The sequence below is a fragment of the Aethalodelphis obliquidens genome, unplaced genomic scaffold (assembly GCF_003676395.1).
Source record: "Aethalodelphis obliquidens isolate GAN/ISIS:26980383/991018 unplaced genomic scaffold, ASM367639v1 scaffold6, whole genome shotgun sequence".
Lineage (NCBI taxonomy): Eukaryota > Metazoa > Chordata > Mammalia > Artiodactyla > Delphinidae > Aethalodelphis > Aethalodelphis obliquidens.
The window spans coordinates 46,335,745-46,360,401 of record NW_020837950.1 but is presented as its reverse complement, the minus strand read 5'-3'; the positions used below and the strand labels follow the sequence as shown (position 1 = coordinate 46,360,401).

Here is a 24,657-nt window from a genome sequence, read left to right as displayed (position 1 = left end):
AAGCTTGCAGCCTTGACACAAGCCCATAATTATATGTTGTACAACTTCTGGCCCAAGAAAATTTCATATTCAGGGGAAAAAAATCACTAATACCTCATTTATGTTATATAGTAGATTTTAAGGCTGTAAGAGATAAAGTTTAATCTGGTGACAGGGGTGTCACTCAACTGCTCTTATTTAATAGGAACCATTTCAGAATTCTAGTATGCTTTCTGTATTATCTTTATTATTATATTTAAAAGTCATCAACAAGTGATCATTTCTTCATTGGAAATTCAGATGAAAGCTTTCTGTTTCTTAGAACAAAGGGTGTTTCTTTAAGGGCATTAGCACAATGAAACTGAATTGCTGATGAAAGTACTTTCTGGATTCTCTTTCTGCATGTTGCCTCTCCTGTTCAGAGCATACTGGTTTGTTTGTTTGTCTTTTTTATGGCCGCTAGAGTTAATGTTTTACCATGACTAGTATCAGTAGCTGATGTATTATATAAGACAGTTACGTGAAAATTGTAGCTTGAAGTGACAGTCATTCCCAAAGAATCAGGATGAGAATATTGAGAGCAATACTCTCAAACAAAACAGAAGCTAGAAATTATTTTGTCAATGCAGGGCTCATTTTAAGTTTGCTTTGCGGTGGGAGGAGATTTGTCTAATTAAGACCACTGATACATTTTTGGCTAAATTTTTATTCCGAGATTGTGGCAAGCTTTACTCTTTTTAAGGAGATTAGAAACCTCTGTCAAAGAATTCTTTCTTTCTTTGATTTACTATCCTCAGAAATCTTTGATTCTAACTTTGGCATTGATTCTTCCTGATCCGTTAGGTTAAACCATGTCTTCCAAAACAAAAATATTCTTGTACCTCTCTAGGATGCAATACTTCAGGATTAAAGCTGACCTTTAGGTGACAATTCAGGACACAGCTTGACTGACATAATGCCATGATTAGCCTAGCCATTTTCTAAACTTTTTTCGGAACAGGAGAATATTCATTCTTAAATAAAACTTTAAAGAAGGTCCCATCTGATAATTCCTGGGAAGAGCAGCAATTCATTAAAGAAGATCCTTCAGTTCATACATGTGCTTCAGTAACTCCTGCGGCTACAGATGCTGACAGTGTAAGTTGTAAGGAATATGCCAGAATGTTTTGACTTAGAGTAGTAGAGTCAAACTTCAGCCACATCTGCCCGCTGGAATAGAAGTCATTAATGCCAAATTTCTCTGTGAGCATATCTTTTTTTTATTCTGCCCTCTCCCATCTCTAAGACTTTCAATGCTCTCCACGGCTTAAACCAGCATTCTCCATCTCTCTCTTTGTGGAATCACTATCAGTCATTCTTCCCCCTTCTTCTTGCATCCAAGTCACATAATGTTATATGCATGAGCGAATCTATTCTTTTTTTATTTTTAAAGCAGGAGGAAAGAAAAAATTAAGCCACGAATTTCAGTATGTACTTTAATTATTAGTGGTAACAAATTACTGGCCACCTACCTTACAACCTATGGCAACCTTGAGCTAAGATGCAGTCCTAACTCTGCTGCAGTTTTCAGAACTCCACACCCTGTGACTTTCCCCTACACTTCCAACCTTGCCTTCCCCACTCCAAAGCATCTGCCTGATCTGATACACTCCTGGCTTAGCTCAGGCCTAACACCACTGCTTCTTCCCAGCCAAGATCACTTGCCGCTGTCCAGCCATCCAAAGCCTAAAGGGTCCACATCAAAGCACCAACACACATATTTTTCCTGTCTTTCTAACCAGATTAGTAGAGGCAGAATTTTCTCCTTCATAGGGATTTTTTTTTCCCATTCAATGGCATACTAAGCACACTGCAAATGAAAAACATCATTAAATTTTGGATGGATGGATGGATGGATGTCAGCATTTTTCATCAACAACTGAAAGTATCTAGGGAAACAAAGGTAATTAATTGGTATCTGGCCAATTTAAGTATTAGAGAGATGGCATTTTTTATGGAGCTGTGTGTGTGTATATGTGTGTGTTTTTTTACACATTTTGAAAGTATTTTCTCCCCAAAGATCTTATTTCCAGTTGTAAAAAGAAAGTCAACAAGAAAACAGAATTTATCAAGATATTTTTTAAGTGGCAAGGGGAAAAAAAGATATGTTGACAGGAAACATACAAGCAACATTCTACAACCGGTCTGTCCTAAGAGGAGTGTACTTTCCTAGGAAGGATATGTAGCCATGTCATTAAATCCATTGTATTAATGTGACTACTTTGATTGTGACCTACTTTGGCAATAGAAAGACTGAATTACAAAAGAATGGTTTTCTCACCTTAAACAAAGAGAATCTGTGATCTTTAAATTAGCATCTAGGGGAAAGCAGGATGAGAAGCAGAGGCGTTTGCAACTCAAAGAAGCTCAGAAATCACACATCATTTGCTGGGTCAAACATAACAGATTAGAATAACACCCTTTTCTTTAGTCATGGCTTGTCTTGCAATTATAAAGTCACCACTCATTTGTATTAATTATGGACATATTCCACTATTCACAAAACTATTCTTTGTCAGAATTTCTGGGCACAGAGTTAATTCCCAGTTATAATTTACTTATGAATAAAAACTGCTGAAAATTTTCCACTATTTTTAATATAGAAAAATGCCTCTATGAACTCTTGGTGGAATTCTCAAGAAAGTGACACAGTCCAGCCCTGGCTAGAGCTCCAGGAGCACAACTTCGGGATCCCTCACCAGAAAACCTTCCTTTATATCCTTATCAAATTTTAACCACCATACACATCTACTGAGTATCTTGTTGGCAAAAAGCAGTGTATTTCCTTCAGTCTCTGGGTCTTGTTGACCTCAAACAAATAGATGACCAGATATTTCTCCAGCAAAGATGGGTTTATTGGGGATCAGCAGAGAATTGCAATTTGGGGTCTACAACCATGGCAAGCCACGTGCAAGTCACCACAGAGGAAGGAAAGGAGAAAGGCTCTTATAGAGGGGAAAGGGAAGTGGGGAGGGCAGTAGTAAACAGAGTCCATGGCTTTTCATTGGCTGAGTTGTTGCCATGAGAGAAGAGGAGTCTTCTTCCTGTTGGGCTCTGCTGTGGTCGGGGGCAGGAGAGCGCCCCCTTCTGGTCTCCTGACGCTATTTAATTGAGGTTTCTGTTCATTGGTTTTTACAGTCTGCAATTCATATGTGTCCTATAACTACTTTCAGAACCTTGAATTATTTTCTGACTTGAATCAGCAACGGAACTAAAGGAGAAACCTTAAAAGAGATGTGGCCTTACTGAGTAACATACTTTCTCAGCTTCACTCTTCACACATAGAAAGGTGGAAACTTTCTATGTACCAGGTAGATCAGCCAAAATAGATGCTTTTAGGTCTCCTTTTCTTTTCTTTCCTTTTCTCCCTCACAGCTTAATTTTCCCTTTCACAACTCCTTGTGTCTCACACATACACAGTAGCTGTAAAAACAAGGTCACTGACATAAAGGAGCTCGGGTCATCTCCCCAAGGGGCTCATTAGCAATTATCCTATGTGAAATGCTACCCACATGAAAGTTTTGCCATTCTCAGATAAACTTGTCTGAGTTCCAAAGGAGTGCAGGTCACCTGGCAGAGATCTTGATGTGAGCATTAAGGGACTCTAGTTACTAGGTACTGGTTTCAGTGGAATCCCAGGAGTTGGGGGAAAAAAAAAACATTTGAATATATACATACCCTTTAAGAAGTGTTGTGAGGCTACAAATCATAAGCAGCTACTCAGAATAGGTCAGAATAGAAAAAGCATCTAGGAATGTTTTGGAACAAAGTACCATGATAAAGAAATCCAGCTCTTTAAGGATAAAGGATAAACCATTGTTTTGATTAATTGTGGACTAATTATTATTCACATTCACTAATTATTTCATTATTCTCATTGACGACAGAAGTAAAAGGGAAAAAAGGGTAAATACAAGCATGACAAGCTCAAAGCATATCAGTATTTCATTTGCGTGATCCTTATTTGGTTGGTTACTTCGTAATTACAGCTACAGAATCACCTCCTGAAAAGTATTAAGTACCTACAGTTAAAGGTTGTGCTATATGATTGTGCATTTAAGACTTCCTAAACAAGAGCCCATACCATCTAGAAATTGCTAATTATCTGATAATAAAACAATGTAGTGTTACCATTATACCCAGCTATGGAGGCCTGTCACAATATGAAGTATGATTGGATTACTGTTGAAGCTTTAGGGAAGTCATCTATCCACATTAAATAGTAAGTGGGCCAGCGGCAAGTCATTATTCATTTGACTATAACTGAACCTTTACCAAAGAGATACCAGAATGGAAAGATAGTTTAAATCGCCCATTTGCCTAAAGAAAAAGTTTCTTCTAAGTAAAATGGAAAAAGCATAACATTCATCTATAAATGATAAATTTTGGTTACTCCATTGAAGAGGTAAGAGTTAATGCTTCCTTAGATGACTCCCTCTTTTAGAAGAAGCCTAAGCTTAGTTCTAAATTAACCCAAAGCATTATTTACCTTTTTTTATTTTTTGTACATTTACTTACTTTTAATACAATTTTAAAAGGTTACACTCCATTTACAGTTATTACAAAACACTGGCTATATTCCCCGTGTTGTAGAATACAACCTTGTAGCCTATCTTATACCTAATAGTTTGTTCCTTCTGCTCTCTCACATCTTCATTGCCCCTCCCCTTCCTCTCCCCACTGGTAACCACTAGTTTGTTCTCTATATCTGTGATTCTGCTTCTTTTCTGTTATATTCATTACTTTGTTGTATTTTTTAGATTCCATATATAAGTGATACCATACAGTATTAGTCTTTCTTATATGACTCCTTTCACTTAGCATACTGCCTTCCAAGTCCATCTACTGTTGCCAAAGCATTATTTAAATTTCACCATAGTGGAAGATTTATATAAGATACGATAAGTCACTTATTTTTATTATAGCACTTATAATTAAACAAGTATCAGTTCCTATTATTGACTGCCTGTGACCCAGATGTAACCTAGACAATTGATTTATGTTTACCTACCTGCTTGATCACGGCCATTACAATTTTTGGTAGTTTTGACCAATATGCAATATGTGGCCACGTGACCCTGAGCAACCAATGTCATCAGCACCCGCCCCGCATTTCCTCTTCTGTAGAACAAGGAAATTTGTCCCTCGCAATTCTCAAATTCTGCATGTTTATGTTGATTGACTTGTTTGTCCTAGCTGTGTGGAATTGAAGATTCTTAAAGAGATCTTTAGAAAACATGCAAACAAGAATGGTCCTCGCCAGGAAGCTAGTAGTCCATTAGGGCTAATTCTCATTCTAGAACTGAAGAAATTTGAGGAAGAAATACAGAGAGAAGATTTTTATTCTTTTGCTGGTTCTTCAAGGCACATTATTTTTCCCTTAGGCTAGAATGATGGGATCATATGGACAGTCACTTAACTTAGTTCATAACTGTAAGTAATGTAATTAATCTAACTATAACCAAACTTGGAATTAGATTGACTAATTTTAAGAAAGAACGATAAATAATTGTAAGGAAGAGTTTTCAGTGGTATATATAGTGAATTTGTTATGCAGGAGGTGAGGAGGGTTGTGATCAAAGTGTTCCACGCCCAGAAAATATGACAGTTGAACCAAACCTGTAGAGATTTCTCTTTATCTTTTCACAGTTAAACATTGTGCCGCAAAGTTGCACAATAACCTTGCAAGTCAGAAGGAGGGTTTAAGGAATTCTTATAACTTAGCAGACACACCCTTCTTTCCTCCAAAAGTTTACCACAGGCGAGCAGGGAGATCTGAGGCTGCTTAACCTCTAAGCCAGGTTCCTAAGCCGTAACATGGAGATAATGTTTTACCTACATTAAGGATGATTAGGAGGATTAAATAACAAAGGTTTTTAGCACTATCTCTACCCACAGGAATCACTCCCTAAATCATAATACCATGATTATTGTCACTTATCATTACCTTTATAATTTAGAAAAGAATATATACTTTTCCATATTACTATTATCTACATTAACTTCTTAAATTTTGTTTTTCTTGAGTGAGTCCTTGCTTATATGCATGTAAATGCAGTGATTCTGACATTTAAAGTAATGCCATACACTTGCAAACTTCAAAGAAGTAAAGCAATAAATATAGTTATGGCCAAAAATACTCTCTTCTTGAAATGTTCAATAGTTACAGTTTCCATAAAATCGTCTCATTTCCACTTCTCTTTGAAATATAGAAATAGTCTCTTTCTTTCTGGAGGAAGAAAATGGATGGTATGTTTCTTTCTGAATATTTTATTCTTTAGTTATTAAGACATTACTGGGAAAGCACAACTGTTCATTTACTCAGTTAGTGTTCACTGAGCCCCCATGTGCCTAGGTGCATAGATATTTTCCCCATTAGAAAATTTGATATGACAAGATCGTGATCATTCAACAGGTGTTTATTAAGCACTTACTGTGTGCCAGGTCTTGTGTTTCCAAGAGTTTGCGACACTCAGTGGAAGTGATTTATTTGACACTATTTACCAGTTGATTTCGGGAATCACTGCTTTATTTGGTGGGGTTCACCAGGTAGGTCACCTGCACTCACTGGAGGAGGAGTGATGCTTCTGTAAATAATAAGATCGCTCATGAGTCAGCAATACACGGTAGTGGTTAGGGGAAAAAATATGAAGCCTTTTACAAGTAATGCTCTTCAGTTAATGCATTTTGCTTTTTGTATTATATCTTGTATCTTATTTTTCAGCCCTTTCCATTTTAACCTGAGTGAGGAATACCCATTTTAAAAGAAACATTGCTTTATCATATCAGAAGATATACTCAGATGTTTCAGTTATTTACACAGCCTCTGTTACTTTCTGTTGAATCAAAGTCTACAAAGGCTTTGTGTTGTTTGTTCTTTATGGCATTATCAATACTATTGTTCACTTCTCCTTGGTACAATAATAAACCAGCAGGACATGCAGATTTTATTTAGTTAGACCTTCCTGACTGAAACTCCCACCTAAATCTGACTAACAAAAAGAGAAAAGGACTCATGGGCCCCTGTGTTCCATTATCTTTTTTGTTAGTCTTGTGTTGTCTCTCCATTCTTAATATTGCTTGAGTTCTGTGTGTTTCCCAGAGTATTTTAACGCAAATCCAAGACATATAATTTCACCCATAAATATTAACTGATAAGAGCTTTTAAGACTATGACTGATAACTTTCTGATTTTATTAAAGATTTTTTTTAAACAATTGGTTTGTTCAAATATGGATCCAAAGAAGTTCTGCCTGTTACCTTTGATTGTTATGTCTCTCAAGTCACTTTTAATCTAGAACAGTCCCAGATTTTGATTTCTTACCACTGACATTTTGAAGAAATCAGCTGTCCTACAGAATGTCCAAAGTTTGGCTTTATCCCCTATCTTTCCTATAAGCAGGTAGTAAAATCAGATATTTGATGAGATTCAAGCTCAAGGTTTTAGGCCACTGTACTGTAGGTGGTTCTGTGTTCTTCCTATTGCATTGTATGATGTCTGACAGGCCTATTATTGATGATAATACTGAAATTTAATACCTGCCTCCCTTGGTGGAGAAGATGTCAGGAATCCATCTTGGGGGGGCTTTAAGTCATGTAGCTTAATTGTAGTGTTTCAAATCATCAAGTATTTCTCCAAAATCATTTTTTAGTATCATTAGCCTTTTAGGAAGATGACATTTTAAAAGACCTTCTTGTCCTAGGACACAACTCTGTCACCTAATATTTTATTTGCAATAAAAATAATTCCTTTTTTAAAATTCATCTATCTAAATGGTCCAACAAACTCTGAAAAATAATTCTCTCAGTGAAAAGGTTTCTTTTTTACCTCAGTGCTATGTTGTTGAAATGTTTATAGTTATAGAGCCCAAAAAGAAAATCTATCCTGATATGGGTTGGTTAATCCAGATGACCTAATTTGTCAGGAGGGGATTCAACAGCCGCCATGTTGCCAAATGGATAAACATTCTCTCTTCAGTGAAGGGGGCACATTCCCAAGAATGTTTTTGGTGCTTAGCAAGAGGAGAGTGGTATAAAAGTTGATGAACAATGAATAAATATAGAATTCTAATGGATAAAAATAATTGCTTAAAGATCTTTATTTCATAAGATTTTGGTTTTCTGTTTGTTCATAGGAAGAAATCTTTCCTGTTTTCTGCTCTGTATGCTGCCTTTATCTTCGGTGGCCGGCACCTAATGAACAAACGGGCGAAGTTTGAACTGAGGAAGCCATTAGTGCTCTGGTCTCTGACCCTTGCAGTCTTCAGGTAGGTTTCTTTGTTTGTTTTTTTTCATTTTCCAAATAAAATCCATCCATTTCATCAGACTCCGCTGAAAGAAGCAACAATCGAACATTTTATCATACATCTCATATTTTTGATTATTAAGGGTGTAAAATAAACCCATGTCCAGAGGGAAAGCCTTCATTGCAACCAAACTTACCACACTGTACTCAGGCTCTAATTTTGAGAGCTCTCAGGCCATCTCCTTTCTTGTCCAAACTGTTCATGCAGTAATTCAGTTTATGTCCTAGGACTAGAAGCAGAGCATCAACTCCATTATTTTTGTCATATAAGTATAGATGAAGGGCTAAATGGAAAGCCACAGCAGTAAACTGTGGAAGTGTATGGTAGAGTAGGGTTCCAATGTGGTGGGCATGCTGCTACTGACTAGTACTTAATCAAAAATGGCTTTCAGGCAGGTGACCAGACACCGGACACCTGTCTGTGTTAGTATCTCTAGACCAGAGAATGTTTTTGTTCCGCATCCCCCAAAGTATCCTCCACCCTCACTGCCTGAACTGCCTCGCAGGCACAGGCTTATGCAGCCAAGTCTTACTTTGCACTGGCTAAAACTCATCATAGAGGCTGTCAGAACCAGGCCTGGTCTCTCCAGGGACATCTGCCAGCCAACATCCAGACCCACACCTGGAAGCCTGAAGGAACATTCGTAGTTTTGCAATATTTGGCAATCGTAAGACGAATTAGCACACAGCTGGTGTCCAAACAGGTGCCAGAATTTACCTTCAGTGCTAACAAAGGCACCTGTTCTATTTGTGTTTTGCTTGTCAAAACCAGCAAGTTGATAACTAGGCTTGGGGTGTAGGGGGGCAGGTATAGATAGATATGCTACAGAATAAAAACCTATTCATTTTAATATTTAGGAGCATTTCTACTTTTTTCATATTACATATTAACTGTTCTACTGCTAAGGAGAAATAGATGGTATCATCAAAAGCCTCTCATTAGTCACTTGAGGCTTATTAAAGATGATCAGGCAGGAGGAGGATTTTTGCAAACTGATGATTTGTACGTCTCCATTAGGTTGGCTCCCTGCAACTGAAATACTCCTTTGCTTGCTACCACCGCATGCACTCTTTATTTCGGTGCGTTTTGTAGGGTGCAACATTTGAGGTACTTGTGATTTGACTCTGTCACTAAAGACTCCTTCCATTTCAATATGTATCAGGTTGGAATTCTCTAATACAAAGCAGCATTTTCATTTTTATTTACATTGAAGGTTCACAGTATGCCTCACCTAAAGTATTTTGATATTTGAGGAAAAAATTGTTAATGATGCCTTTCAGCATTTTACAGATCTTTCAACATCCCTTGAGTCTTTATCTTTTGTTTTTGTTTTTTGCGGTACGCGGGCCTCTCACTGCTGTGGCCTCTCCCGTTGCGGAGCACAGGCTCCGGACGCGCAGGCTCAGCAGCCATGGCTCACCGGCCCAGCCGCTCCGCGGCATGTGGGATCTTCCCGGACCGGGGCACGAACCCGTGTCCGCTGCATCGGCAGGCGGACTCTCAACCACTGCACCACCAGGGAAGCCCTGTTTTTGTTTTTTGTTTAACCTTAACATATATAAGCAGAGAAGGGAGTTCAAGGACCCCCCATGCACCTGTTACCCTGCTTAAACAGTTATCAACAGTGTTAATCTTATTTCATCTATATCCCTACCAACCTCTCCCTTGTCCCCAAATTATTTGGAAGTAATACAGACTCAAATATTTCTGAATGAAATGATACCATTTCTAAAAGTAGTCATTAAAAAATCGATCACAGTATCATTACCTCGTCTAAATTAGTAATAATTCTTTATTATTGAGTGTTCCAGTTTCTCCAGTTGTCTCATGAATGGTTCTTTTTTATTACAATTTATTTTTAAGAATCCTGACCTAACTGACATACACACTACTATATATAAAATAGATAACTAATGAGGACCTAAAAAATACAAACAATCCTGGTCCAGATGGGTTCACACATTTCCATTGGTTGATTTCCTTAAACTAAGAGGTTTCTTCCTTCCTCTCCAAGCCCCTCCTCCCACTCATAAGCCATCCTTTGGAGAATCCAAATCATTTTCCTTTTAGAGTTTCCCCCAGGCTGGATGTTACTGATCATATTCTTCTGTCCCCTGTATTCTTCGTTAGTTGTTAGTTAGATCTAGAAATTTTATTATATTTAGGTTTAATGTTTGACAGAACTTTTTACAAGAAGTTAGTGTAGCAAAGGCAGGATAAATGCTTGATTCTTTGGTCATATTTAGCAGTTTCAAAAAAATTTTGATTACTTAGCATGTGAATAATGGGTTTTTTTAAGTATCATTAAGAGCTCATAGATTTATCCTTTTTTACATGTCAGTGATTTTGAGATGAATTTGGATTTGGTGTATTGTAGTCCATTGCCATTATTCTTTTAGATGCTAAGTTATCCCATGTTTGGCCAGTGGGAGTTTCTTCAGATTGGCTCCTGAATCCTTGTCCGTGTACTGAGTAGTGCTCATAGCTCGATTCTGTGTATGTGTGTGCGTGTTTGTGTGTGTATGGGGGCGGGGGGCAGGGATGACAAGCTGTTGCAGGCCAAGCGTGTTGCCTATTCCTTGTCCAGAACTGGAACCAGTCATTTCTCAAAGGATCGTTCATCCCAAGTTCCCTTGGGAAAGGGAGATAGTATTTAGAAATGACTCTCTAAGTACTAGGGGTGGTTTTCCCTAAGGTAGTTCTTATTTCCTCTCAGAGGGCCTAGAAATAGAAAATTATTTATTTTTTGAAAGAAATGTATCCAGAGTTAGTACTGATACTTCCAATTCATATTTATGCCTAGAGAGTTTTTACTTAATTACCTCATTTCTCCTTCCTCCTATGCCAAAATCCAAGTTCCCAATGTCAGCCAGTAGTTACTCATTTACTTACCCCACAATGCATGTGCAATAGTTGTTAACACTACCAAGTCTTTTTTAGATTGACAGGTTCTAATTGCATCTTCCATTTCCTTAATTCTATGTGTTACTTTACTTTCTTCAGAGCCATGTTTTGTATAAAATTTTAAAAGCTGGAACTACACGGAGGCGTCCAAGCATGGACTGTCTAGGGTCTTGTAAAAATTTATCATAATATTCTAATCAGTTATTTGGAAAACATTATTATGGAATTCTCTGGTTGTATCAGTTGAACATGGTTCCATGTTAGGAAGAGTATATTGAGGTTTCTCTGTGCTTAAAGAATTCTGGTCAACAGTGTATTGAATGAAAAAGGCTACATACAGAATGATTTTTTATGTAATGTTTATGTAAATTTTACTCCTAGACATGAAACATGCTGTTCATTAATACATTTAAGTATTTGTAAAGTATCTAAAAAGATACTGGAAGAAAATATACTCGATTCTTACGTCTGTGGAAAGGCAGAGGAGACAGGCTTTTATTGATTGCCTACTATTTCCTGGAAAATAAAGCAGAAAAACTTTCAGTGCTTGTAGAGCTTGGCTCTAGTGGACTGGTAGTTTGGAAGCAGAGAGGATTTAAATTTTTTTTGCTATGCGTTATCTTCCTTTTCAAAACAAATGAAGCAAACATACTGTTGACAACCCGATTCTAGATATTGGCTGTTGATTATTCTTTGTGCTTTTCTGCATTCAAAACATTTTCTAAAATATACACACATGCATATACAATCTCATACACAGCCTAGAGAATCTCAAGTGATATTTGCTCTTTATTTTAGAATCCAAATAGCTTTTGAATGAAATTGACATAAAGCATCAAAAATAAGCTCTTCTCACAAACAGATGTTTTGATGGGTATTAATAAAAATCCTCCTATCTTGGTCATATAAGATAACCTCATTATTACAAGAATATGTTTTTGTAGAAAATTTTGAATGGCTCTTAACTATAATTCACAAATTTTTAAATCCACCTGTAAACGGTGTCTAATATAGAAGTATACAAAGTCCTTACACAAGAGACAGTCCTGCATCAGATGGTATGCAATTCAGTAGAACGTTAAGGACCAAACATCTACTCCACTGCCCACTCCTTACTACTAATAGGATGTGATATCATGGATTTGGAAAAAGAAGGAAAGGGAAAGAGAACCAAACTTTTCTGTTAGAGGAATTAGAAATGAGGGGGTGGAGGGCAAAGAACAGTAAGATTTTTCTGAAAAGTGTTTTTATATATTTTACTGCTTAGAACTAATGTCTTTTCCCCAGCTTTTCAAGCTTGCCTATTAGCTCTTTATAGTAACTAGAGACACAACTGTGACGTATTTCCGGATACTCCAAACTGTGTTTACTCATGAACTGAGACAACTGGGTGGAAATTAAATCAGATATGTAGGCTCCCTAAGCAAAAAGAAAAACCCTCTCTTCTTACTGCTCTGCTTCAGAAAGAAGTGGGGTTTTTTGTGTAATTTGGCGAACATTACCTGTAGAATGTTTTCTTTCTCTTTACCTTTGGGTGTTGACTGAATATGATAGCAGACTTCATACAGGCTGAATACAATATAATTTATTGAAAGCTGTCATAAGTTTTGAAGGAGTAGATAGAATATGATCAAGTGAGGTTTTCCCTAGGCCCGCCATGGGTTTATTTCATTGGAGAATGATTTCTCTGGGGTTTTCTTGACAATTTCTTCCCATTACCCGCAAACCCTGCTTCGCCTTTTAGATCTAAGCCATCAGCTTCTGGTGTCAATTAGTCTTTATGGATATGACTGGGTGGGGCACAGCAGCCTACTTCCACCCAACCCAAGGATAAGCATTTCCTTATTTGATGAGATAATTCCAGGTGGCGTTTGTTGGCGCTGCATGTTTGAATATTTCCTTAGGGTAAATTCTGAGAAAATTTCTGGTAACTTGAATTAGTAAGTCCTTTAGATGAGACTGTCGCTTATGGCAAACAGCATCAAACCCTTCAAGGTACCAACCATCCATTCTTCCCAGACGCTGCCGAGTCTTTAAATCCTGTTGCTATGACATCTCACCTGGGTTACTTCAGTCGATTTGTAAAGGACTTTCTGTGTATTGATTTAATAACTTCAAACCCTTCTAGATTGGGTGCAGATGCGTGCGTGCTTCTGATTCAAGCAGCCTTTACCAGGTATCTGTCTGGCAGTGTTTTCCTCTCATTGGCAGCACAAGGAGCCTTCTTCTAGGTCTCTGACCCAGAGCAGGTCAAAGCAGGTTGTCTAGTCAGTGCACATTAGTGTTAATTACTTTGTGCTGCTTGTGTATAGAGGCCAATGTGACACCTGCTTCAAATATGTTTATTCCTGTTTCCTGGTGATTCACTCTGGCCTCAACTGTTTTATGCTTTATTTGCTCAAAGCCAGATAGTCTCACTTTACAGTTTGACTTTTTGCCTTGTTATTAACGAGAAATTTTCCGTTGAAACTCATTTTTATTTCCTGGCCATATTTTTATTTTGTCATTGAATTTCATCTTTGGCTTAAGTATAAGATATATTCAAGACGAATAGAAAATTACTCTTTTTCTTTATTTAGTAAGATTTTCATGAACAAAGAGCTTATATATAGCATAGGACACATTCAGAAAAGTATATTTAACAGGGCAGAGCAGCAGATGAATGGCATTTAATCAAATCTATTCGTGGTTTTATACACACACCCATCAATATTTAATATTAGAAGCATTATTGGCAAGTGCCTTATTTTTAAAGAAACAGATATATAATAAAACCAACTGAAACTGTTCAGATGAGAAAAATATGACACTCTAAAAACCCATTTTGAAGGAGTTAAGTACATCATTGACCTGTAAAATGATGAAACATTGAAAATTTCAGAACTTAATTTATACTTGAGCACCTTGTATCTAGTATTTTGCTATATGGTTGCCAGAAGTGGTCCTTAATCCACAGAGAACATTACAGATAATGATTACAGTGATACTAATGATATAAAGGAAATGGATACATAAATTATAAATGTCATAGGAGAAAAGCTGCTATTTTATCAATGACAGGTTATAAATTTCACATTTTAAGATGTAGCATCAAAAGGGCAAAAGTAACAAAGCAAAAGATACTTCTAGAAAGCATATGCTTAGAAGTAGAAAAGCAAAAACTGATGAATAATCATGGGAATGTGATACCACGTATGAAAAGTTTAATAACCCATAGCGTAAAAACAATGTTTAAAAAGTTCAGGCTAGTGATTATATCTTTCTGGAGGCAGGGAGAGCGATGGGATCAAAGAGGGTCCAAAGGAGGCTTCCACTAATTTTGTATGACTTTGTCATTACAAAAAAGTTAAATAAGAAAAAGATAACTGTGTTTGATTCAAGTGTGGATAGCAACTAAAAGAAAGCTAGCAATTGTAGTCATTTTATAAGATTCTGGCAAAATGTAGGTGTATGTTAAACAAAGTAAGTTTATATCAAAACACAAACTCTGTACCCTATTGGTCCAAACACACACCCCAATAATGGCAGATTTATAGTTGGAATTAAGAATGTTTTTTGTTTTCTGTTTTCTGACAGTGACCCTGAGTTCATTGTGTATGTGTAGCTGGAAGGATAATTTGGGAACCTTTCTTTTGGCCATTTATTGTGACACTAGTTGAATCACTTGACTCATTTTGAAAAACCAAGAGCAATTATGTAAAGAAATGGCAACTCTCCATCCTTTAAAGTGAGATAGAACCTATAAACTAGAATCCGTACTTCCTGGTATGCTCTGGGTAACCATAGTTTTATGTCTAGTGTCTTGGTGTAATTATTAACAGCTCCCCTTTCACTCTAGAAAATGGCCCACTTTGAATGGTAAATGATATGGTTAATCTGTTTATAACCCACTGAAGAATTGTGTTGCCTTCATAAAACAGAAAAAGGGAAAATTCTAACCATCATTTGCCCAATTACCCCTAACAAATCTTTATTTTTAGTATTGACCTCTTCTCTGAAATTTGCTCTTCGTTTATAATATTTCCAAACGTGTGACATATCATCACTTGAATTTAAAATATTCAAACCAGATGCCTTTTTGATAACCCTTTAAAATTTCTCAGTTTGTCACTATTTTCCTAGTGAACATCTTTAAGTCATTCAAAATACTATAAAAATAACTCTTTCAACTGGTCACCAAGTTGTAAAATTCTTCTTGAATATCTCGAGTAGCTGTCTCATCTCCATTTCCACACCAGACACTCCAGTCGTGGCCTCCATCACTTCACATCTTAAGTATTACAAACCACCAATTCCTGTTTCCCAAATGTTTTCTCCATCCAAGCTACTCACATACCATATCATTTCTGTGTTTAAACCTTAATTGAAATGCCCTTTTCTTTAGGTTGAAACTTCAACCTGCCCATAAAAAAATTAGTCTTTCCTTGACGGACCTTTCATCATTGCCCTATGCAAACGTTCCATTCAAGATGACGTATGTCTCTGATCATTGACCCCCAAACAAACATACTTTGCCCATGCTCATTTCTTGTCTTTGAACCTATTATCCCTCCTCTTTCTCCATTCTTCCTCCATTTTTTTTTCTTTAAGTCTTATTCATCTTAATTTAGGATGTCTTCTCTATAAAGGCTTCTCTGATCATTTCAGCCCATATCTCAGCTTCTACCGACCTTGTTGTTCATCATCATTTAACCAGGCTGTATGCTGCCTTACCTATGTACCCCCTGGGAGGCCACGTGAGTTCCCTGGAGCCAGAATTGTGTCTGGCTGTTCCTGGAACACCTTGGCACACACACAGTTTCTGAATTAATGAATAAAAATCTCACACTTGGCCACTTCTCCAGTCACGTGTAATCGACATTTTTATTCATTCCACTCGTTCGCCCTTTATATTTCTTGTATCAATTGCCGCAGACATGCCCCAGTCCAGTCTTCCTTTAGTATCAGGGGGCTTCACCTGTAGAAGTAGAAATGTGCTTCAAGAAATCTGGGATTGACGTCATACAGTTGGAGGAGCCTTCCAGAGGCCTGCAGGGGCTGCACAGTGGGGCCTTTGTTACTCTCTGACCTCTCCTCCTCTCCCCTCTCTCCTCTCTCAGGCCAGAGTGGCAGCTGTGCTGTTCCTCAAACATGCTAGCAGAGCTGCTGCCTCAGGGCTCTCCCACTTGCCGCCCCATCTGCCCAGAACATTCCTTGCCCAATATTCTAACGCCTTGTCCGTCGCCTCCTTCAGACCTTTGCTGAAATTTCGCCTTCCCCTCCCTGTCTAAAATGACAATATCCCCCACCTTCTCTCCTCCTTTTCCTTGCCTGATTTAGTTTTCTCCTTGATGCGTATCACCTTCCGGCCCACTATATATAATGCTGATCGTATTCATTCTCTCTCCCCTCCTACTCGACTTTGAGTTCCATGAGGGCAGGGATTTTTGTCTGATTTTTTGCTGTGTCTCTAGTGTCCAAGCAGGTGTTGAATAAATTGTTAGCTTTTCAAAATAAAAACGGGAAGAGAGGAGGTTTGTAAACAATTGTTAGTAAGTTTCCTTGCCTTTTTTGGAAAGTCTTTTCTCCCAAGGGGGAAATAGGATATTTTTTCTGCTTTTCCCTTGAATCCAGGAACAATGTGGATTTTCAGGTATTTCCAGGAAGATAATGTTTAGATTAACTAAATTCATGATATTTTGCTTTTTTAAAAAAATATATTTTTTAATGTCCATTATGAGGGAGAATTCGGAGCTACTGGCAGAGGAGTTTAGCAAGGAAAGCCAGGAGAACAAGCATCACCCTGCTTTGCAGGTGGTACTTTGCCCTCTAGCAGGCTGACCCCTCCTTCCTTACCTAGGGATGGCACAGACCTGCAGGTCTCTCTACTGCTCCAGATTTGCCTTCCAAATTAAGAAAAAAATCCACTCCTAGTATAATGATCTAGTCCAAATAGGAGAAAAGTGTACAGGTTGTTGTTAATGTAGTAAGTTTTTAGAGGACCCAGACTGTCCCCAGTGTGATACCTGAAGGCAGCTGCATGTTAATACAAGTCCAGGCAGCAGTGGCCTCTCCTATTCCCAGAACTACCATCCACTTGACAACCTTTGTTTCTTTACAGTTGGAAATACTATCCAGTAGTCATAGTTTTAGTAAATAATTTTTTCTACTTATAAGAGTGAGAATTCTCTGTTTGTAAAACTGAAAACCACGGAAAAGCACAAACGCAAAACCTTTCATCTCACTACCCACAGATATTTGCTATTAATATTTTGGTGCATGCCCTTTCAATAATTTGATGTTAAGCTTGAGATTCCTTTATCTTAATTTTAATTCTCTGTAATCCATTAATATATTTGAGTTTGGACAAAAATAGGACTTCAGTAATATGTTTGTAGTTCAGGTGCTATAACAACTTAAAACAGTGACACACAAGGCATTTTAAATCATTTTACCGAAAGGAATTAGTATTTAAATAGCTGGAATAACATAGCTTTCCTGAAACTTGTGTGAGAAATAACATGAGCGTTCTCGAAGAGATGCTACAGTAATTTAGGATGTAAGTATAATAACTTCTGAAGCTTTTGTTAAGGATTATTTTGAGTTAAGGCAGAGTTAAGGATCACTTTGCTTATAAACTTTTGGTATTACCTCACAAATCCTTAAAGGATCCTTCTTGTTTAGCAGAGTTTACAAAAAAATATAAGATTTTGAACAAAAAATTGAATCCTTAAAAGAATCTTTAGACCTAACTTTTAATAAAATTGCCTGATTGCATAATCTGGAATGCATCAGATGATGTGACATCCCATCCATTATTAAGATGAAGTAACCGCAGTAACCACAATTGTAGATTGGCTGAAAAAACCAAAATGAATAACATGGAAAAGTACCAGAAGTTTATTCTGGAGAGGCCTGTTTGCAAGCACAGAATTAACTGAAATACGGAGAGATTAAACTTCCTTCCTCTCGGATAGATTAAACTTCCTTCCTCTCGTGGTCCACATGTCCTCAAGGCATGGGGGTGAGTTAAGGACTATAGGAAAGACATGAGATTAGGATTCAGTAAAGAAACATCGGTAACTCACCCTAGGGTTTAACCACAGCTGTTAGATCAATGGAAATATGAAACAGCTATTGCAGGCCCCTTCCGACCTCAGTCTTGAAAGTATCGGCAGTCCTTTCACGAGAGCTGTCAATTTTTATTCTCTGTATTTCAACCAATAAGTCCAAATAGTAACTGCTCGTCTATTTTTGATGATGCTGTGAAGCTGACAGGCTGCCCACATCCCACTTGATTTTGTATGTGAAAGAGGGGGCCCAGTTTTCTCCCTGGTAACCAGCAATTCTTTTAGCCCGTGCCACCAATAGATGGATTACTTTAATTCATCGCTGGTTCTTCTTGGAACTCGTTCCCTACCATTTGTTTCCAAAACTCTGTGAGTGCAAATTGGTGGGTACTATTGGAACCCTTCTTCTCATCACTTAAGACTGAATTGTCACGTATGGTAGAGGCTGCGGTACCAAGTAACCCTCACTGTATTCATTGCTATCCACTATTTTCTTTACAGTTTTCAGAATCCTGGGGTTTAGAAACAAATCTGTATGATTCAAATGATTGATCTGGGGCATAATATTTCATCGCTCTCACACTGCATTTTCCTAACAGCATAATATAGCGATGGTTTTCTTTTATTCTTTTCATTTCATTACTGATGGTAACATGGTGGACAGAAAGGTGGCTTTTTATATATTTTTTTTTGTTCTGAGAAGTAGATGAGCAGGGTGATTAAAGTAGCCAGGAGAGATTGTCATTGATTCTAAGTATTTGTGTTAACCCAAGCTGGAGCAGAAATCTTCAATACAGCTTATAGAATTGCCTATCATTTGAAGAAATTATGAATCATTAGCTATTCAGAGTTCTATTATGCAGGAGGCAGGGATTTGGGTTCTCTGAAAGGGTTTAGCTTTAAGCTGGAGTTTATACTAGCTTGGTGCCAAAAAAAATCAAAAGGTCCAGGACAAGGCCACAGAGATCAAGAAAGAAGAGCTGAGGAAGAAAAATTGAATTTCTGCCTTTAAAAAGAACATGATTAAAACTCTAGAATTTTTCCAATTTTGAACAGACAGCCTGGCCCAGGAGGTTACATCTTAACTTCTCAAGACGTTCTTGCCACCTCTTACATTTTTGCTGAGACCAAACACATCTTTTGTCACACCTACCAGTGAGGGAATCACACTTGAGCGTTCTCTAAGCTGCTGATTGACACCGCTGAGATGTAAAGATATGAAATTTCCTGCACTCTTTAAGAACTTACCCCTAACTACATAGTGGAAAACTAGGTTAAAGTTCAAATTCATTAAAAGTAAAGGCAAAGGCACATTTTCCTGCCTTGCGTATTTCTTAAATTGATAATATCTGTTTTCTTCCATCTTTGCCTGACCTGGAAATATTTTATTAACCTTTTTTCTGCCATCCCTTTAGAATACATTCTATAATTCTTCACATTTATACACACAAGCTAAGACTACAAATGGAATTGGATCAGAAGATAGTTCTAAAGAAGGTAAGTCAGGGAATTCCCTGGCAGTCCAATGGTTAAGACTCTGTGCTTCCACTGCAGGGGGCCCGGGTTCAATCCCTGGTCGGGGAACTAAGATCCCACAAGCCACACAGCACGGCCAAAAACAAAAGAAGGAAAGTCAGATTTTCTTTGGCGTTTTCAGAAGGCTGAGTCCTGTGGCCCCGTGCGGGAGAGGCCTTCTCTTCTCCTGTGTCTCCAGCTCCAGCACAAAATGATTCACAATTATGTCTCAAGTATACATGTGGATATGGATGGTGACTGGAAGGATGGTACATGCTACAAGCAATGTGTGGTACCCTTATGTGCAGAATGCCACTGGTGATGGGCACAAGCTGCATCTTTTTCAGGGTTCTGGCAGGCAGAAGTATCAATGGAGGGCACTTCGCTTCTACTTCTGTTCCTACTGTACAAACGTTCCGACGTAGATAAATGACCAATGATAAATCTTGCTGCTCAAAAAGAACCCACAGCGAAAACGTCCCCCTGCTCCAAACACAGTCTAACCCACCCCCACCCCGAAACACACAAGATTCAGCAATGTTATCTGGAACTAAGGAAAAAAGCTTTAAGAGAATTTTGGTCTTTGCTCTTATAATGCTAACACCAATGACGGATATTGTTCACCGGGTGTTCGTTAGGTACCTGGCACTGTGCTAAACTCATATATTGTCTTACCTAACTTTCACAGCTGCCTTGAGGTATGTGCTTTCTCATTTTACAAATGAGGAAACCAAGATTCTGAAAGATTTAAGTAATTTGCCCACTTTTAACTCTAGACAATAAACCTAAAGCCTGTTGTATTTTACAAAGAAAATCACTGCAACATAGGAGCCTATTGCCCTCTGGGTACCTAAGTTACGGCTCTCTTCCTCTTCGTCATCATGCTCATCATCATGGCTGTGCTCGTCATGCAGCCCAAGGCCCTTCAGGTAGAAACACTGAATTTGTAACACTTATGACTTGCTGTCTTGATGCCATGATATCATATCAGAACGATGAGCAGCTTTGACAAGAAGAACGGTTGGCCCAGCTGTTGAAAAGTTCTCGTTTGGCAAGAATCTCGTAATCCACAATGTTAGCAGCTAATGTCCTGACCTTCTGCCTGCATCTCAGAAAAGGCATGAGATCTATTAGGAGTGAATTTCAATTATTGAGAAATGCAGAAAGGCAATGATGATCTGTGTGTGAGACTGCCAGTGGAAATGGATACCAGGTGTGTAGGCAGCCTTCTATAGTCGTAGTCAGCCAAATGCATGTCTTCATACTCCACTGTGTCCATATTTCTTCATGAGGAGAAGACTGAACTTCTATTTCTTCATGAGGAGAAGACTGAACTATTAATTTTGTCTTTTTTAAACATTTTATCCCAATGAAATTTATGGTTATCACTTGGATTATTCATTTTTTTCCCTTTCTAGCCGATGTTACTTTGATATATTTATATCAAATATATAAAATATATAATAAATATTAATATATAATTAATATATATAATAAATATATGTGTTTATATATATTTGATATAAATATATCAAAGTAACATTGGCTAGAAAGGGAAAAAATTGAATAATCCAAATTAAAAAGACCTTAATTTTTTAGAGGACAAAGAAATCTGTTGTGCAAGTTCTGGCTAAGTTCAATTGTAGGGTCTCTACATTAAAACACCAGTATACTCAAGTAAGTCCTTGTGCTTTCACTTGCTCTTGCTGCGCCCAGCATTTGGATAGAAAGTAATATTTGTTCTCATTTTGCCTCCCGTAAAATATACAAGCCATTAACACCCTGCTGTTGGTTTTGGTGAAAACAAACTCTGAACTTAGTTCCACTGAACACTTTGACTAGGAATCACTCAAGGGTTTGGAAGCTTCTGTACCACTGCCTCTTGTTTTCTTGAAACTTCTAGGCAAAACCGTGTGAGACGTTCTATAAATCCTAAATAGACTTATAATTTAAAGCACTCTTCAAAAATCAATAAAACCATGTATTTTTAATCTTTATGCAAAAAGGAAAGGCAGAACCAAAGTGACTAATTTTTAAGGACAGGATGAGCAATCTTTTGACAAAATGAAGCTAGTAGAAACCATTTTGATTAGAAGTATTTTGTACCAAAAACCGACCAGAAAATAGGACCTGCTTTAAAAACTTAACTCCTCCTTTATTCCACCGTAAGTTTTAAATTATTGTTTCTTAATGCAGTTTAAGTAGCTACACAAACAAGGTAAGGGCAAGTCTCTGCTGTGACATTAATGACAGGTGCACTAAGAAACTCATTCAAGTATTTTTGCAGAATGAGGAGGAGTGTCAGAGACAGCTGGGCTTGCAAACCTTCCGGAAGTCTTTTATTGTTTCCTGTATTGGATCAAGTCCAAAAGTGAGAATAATTACCCTCTAGAACTGCCAAGTCTTCAGGCTGTTCAGATAACCCTGGTCTTGTAGTAGGAAATAAATGTGAGCCAAGGTACAAGAATAGTGACTGGATTTTATAAAAAAATATTTCTAAGGGAGCAGTTTTCTCAGAAGTGGTCCTTTTGCTTTGACTAATAGAATGCATAGTAGAGAACCATCCAGTCAAAACCGCAGACAATAAAGAAGAGAGGAAATCAGACTCATTATCCTCTCCTAGGCTGCCTTAGTAATCCAAGAGCTGAGGATTTCAACCAGGTTTCCTTGGGACTTTTATTTAGGTAATTCATGAAAGCCTTTGCTGGGGAGGGGAACAGGAAGTTTGAATGGGAAATTTTTGTTGTTCTGAAAACTCTTTATTTACCAAAAATTTTTAAGATTACCCTGATTTAAAGTGAACAGGTCCCCTCTGTTTAGAATAGAGAAGAAATGATAGGTTTTGCTCTAAATTTCCAAACCTAATGACCAGATCAGATGATATATGCTGGGTGCTTTATCTACGCTATCTTACGCTCACAACAGAAAATACTATCCTAGTGAAGTCACATTTTTTCAGATGGGATGAGTTCTTCAGTATCCTCAAATATTTCAGAACTTTCATAATTCAAAAGCCTTTTCCCATAGGAATAATTTTAAACACAGCAAATAAATACATACCTAATAGTAACTTTTCTTCATATCTAACTTTTATTCCTTCATTTGAATGTTCTTGGTTTCTGACACGTTTCTCTGTTCTATCACTAGCCCCACCCCCTTAATGAATACTTGGATAACCTTGTTATAATTTATCAGCAATGATTGTTGAAGTAACAGCCTGGTAGTCACCAAAATCACCCTTAAGTCTTCTTAAGATGAAGTAGGTGAGGCACCTAAACAACAGTGGTTCAGAAGGTAATGACCAAAGCTGTGGGTATTCCTGTTCCCCACTGATGTGGTGCTCCCATGGGCAGCATTGTAAAGGTAGTTTAAATCAGTCGCGCCACCAGCTTTGAAATTGTGTGATTCTTTCTTTTTAGCTGCACTGGGTCTTTGTTGCTGCACGCAGGCTTTCTAGTTGTGGGGAGCAGGGGCTACTCTTAGTTGCGGTGCACTGGCTTCTCATTGTGGTGGCTTCTCTTGTTGCGGAGCACGGGTTCTAGGTGCACAGGCTTCAGTGGTTGCAGCACGTGGGCTCTAGAGCTCATGGGCTCAGTAGTCGCGGCACGCGGGCTCTAGGGTGCATGGGCTTCACTAGTTGTGGCACACGGGCTTAGTTGCTCTGTGGCATGTGGGATATTCCCAGACCAGGGATTGAACCCGTGTCCCCTGCATTGGCAGGCAGATTCTTAATCACTGCGTCACCAGGGAAGTCCCGAAATTGTGTGATTCTTGAGTATATTTTAGATGTAGGGAATTCATATTCCTTCAGATTTTACATACATCTTGATTAATATCGTATATACATCGATATTTCACAGTGTCATGATCCAAATTCATATAAAATGCAACTGTGTCCCTATTTTGCAAAAGAAGGAACCGATGCTTAGAGTGATGAAGAAATTTACCCATGAACGTACAGCTTACAGGTGAATCATGTTATAGATTTACTTATAGGATCACTTTTAGTTGGTCTGACTCAAAAGCCCATGCTCTTTGCTCAATGCCATGCTGCTCACATAACTGGGAAAATCAGAAATAGAGGTCCTAATTCCAGAAAGACTTTTTTTATGAGTGGCTTACATAAGAGGGGAATATGATTTTATAAGCCAGAGAAGGAGGAGAAACTACTGAGTTTCTCAAACTGTAACCACATGCATCAAAACATCTGGAATGTCTATTAAAAATTCCCGTTTCTGGGTCTTTCCCCAAAGCTATTAAATTGGAGCCCCTGGTGGTGGAGCTTAGAAATCTGCATTTTCATCGACCTCCATGGTTTACTATCGTTAAAATTTCTGTGTAATTTCAGGGCTCTTATATGCCCCTGACACATTACCCTTCCCCCCACCACCCGGGTCCAGGGACATCCCTACCCACACATACGCACATACATTGGCAATAGAACAGCTAAAGACTTTCAGGAGATGTATAGTAGCTGAGAAGTCCAGTGCATGGTGAGCTGCTTTGCAGAGGTATCAGACTGTGACTTGCCAACCACGGCATACTTGACCCTTACTCCTGCATTTCTTATTGTGTCTCTGACCTTCTTACAGACATTTCCTCCAGCACCATGGACCGGTCTCTTGCTTGCACCTGAGATAACAGCAGTGCTCTGGTAACCTTTCACTCAGGGCGTTATAATCTCAATCAGCTTCCTGATGAATCAGCTCTCTGGTCGACCTAAAGCCATCTTGGCAGAGCCAGGGGAGGCAAAGGCAGCCCTACAGCCGTGTCTCAGACCTCTGCTATGACTTCCTACGAGGGCAATGTCTCCATGATTCTGCCTTCTCCACCCCACCTCCCTCCACTCAACACGCACATATGAT

At 38.1% G+C, this 24,657-nt stretch overlaps 1 protein-coding gene across 4 annotated transcripts in view; it reads left to right on the top strand.

Moving 5' to 3' along the window:
• ELOVL6 (ELOVL fatty acid elongase 6) overlaps positions 1–24,657 on the top strand; it is a 135,038-nt gene that overhangs the window by 72,513 nt on the left and 37,868 nt on the right. For all 4 annotated transcript variants that reach the window (XM_027103508.1, XM_027103510.1, XM_027103509.1 and 1 more), the window contains exon 3: positions 8,154–8,285. In XM_027103508.1, the coding sequence (XP_026959309.1) occupies positions 8,154–8,285 (132 nt within the window). The remainder of the gene's footprint in view (positions 1–8,153; positions 8,286–24,657) is intronic.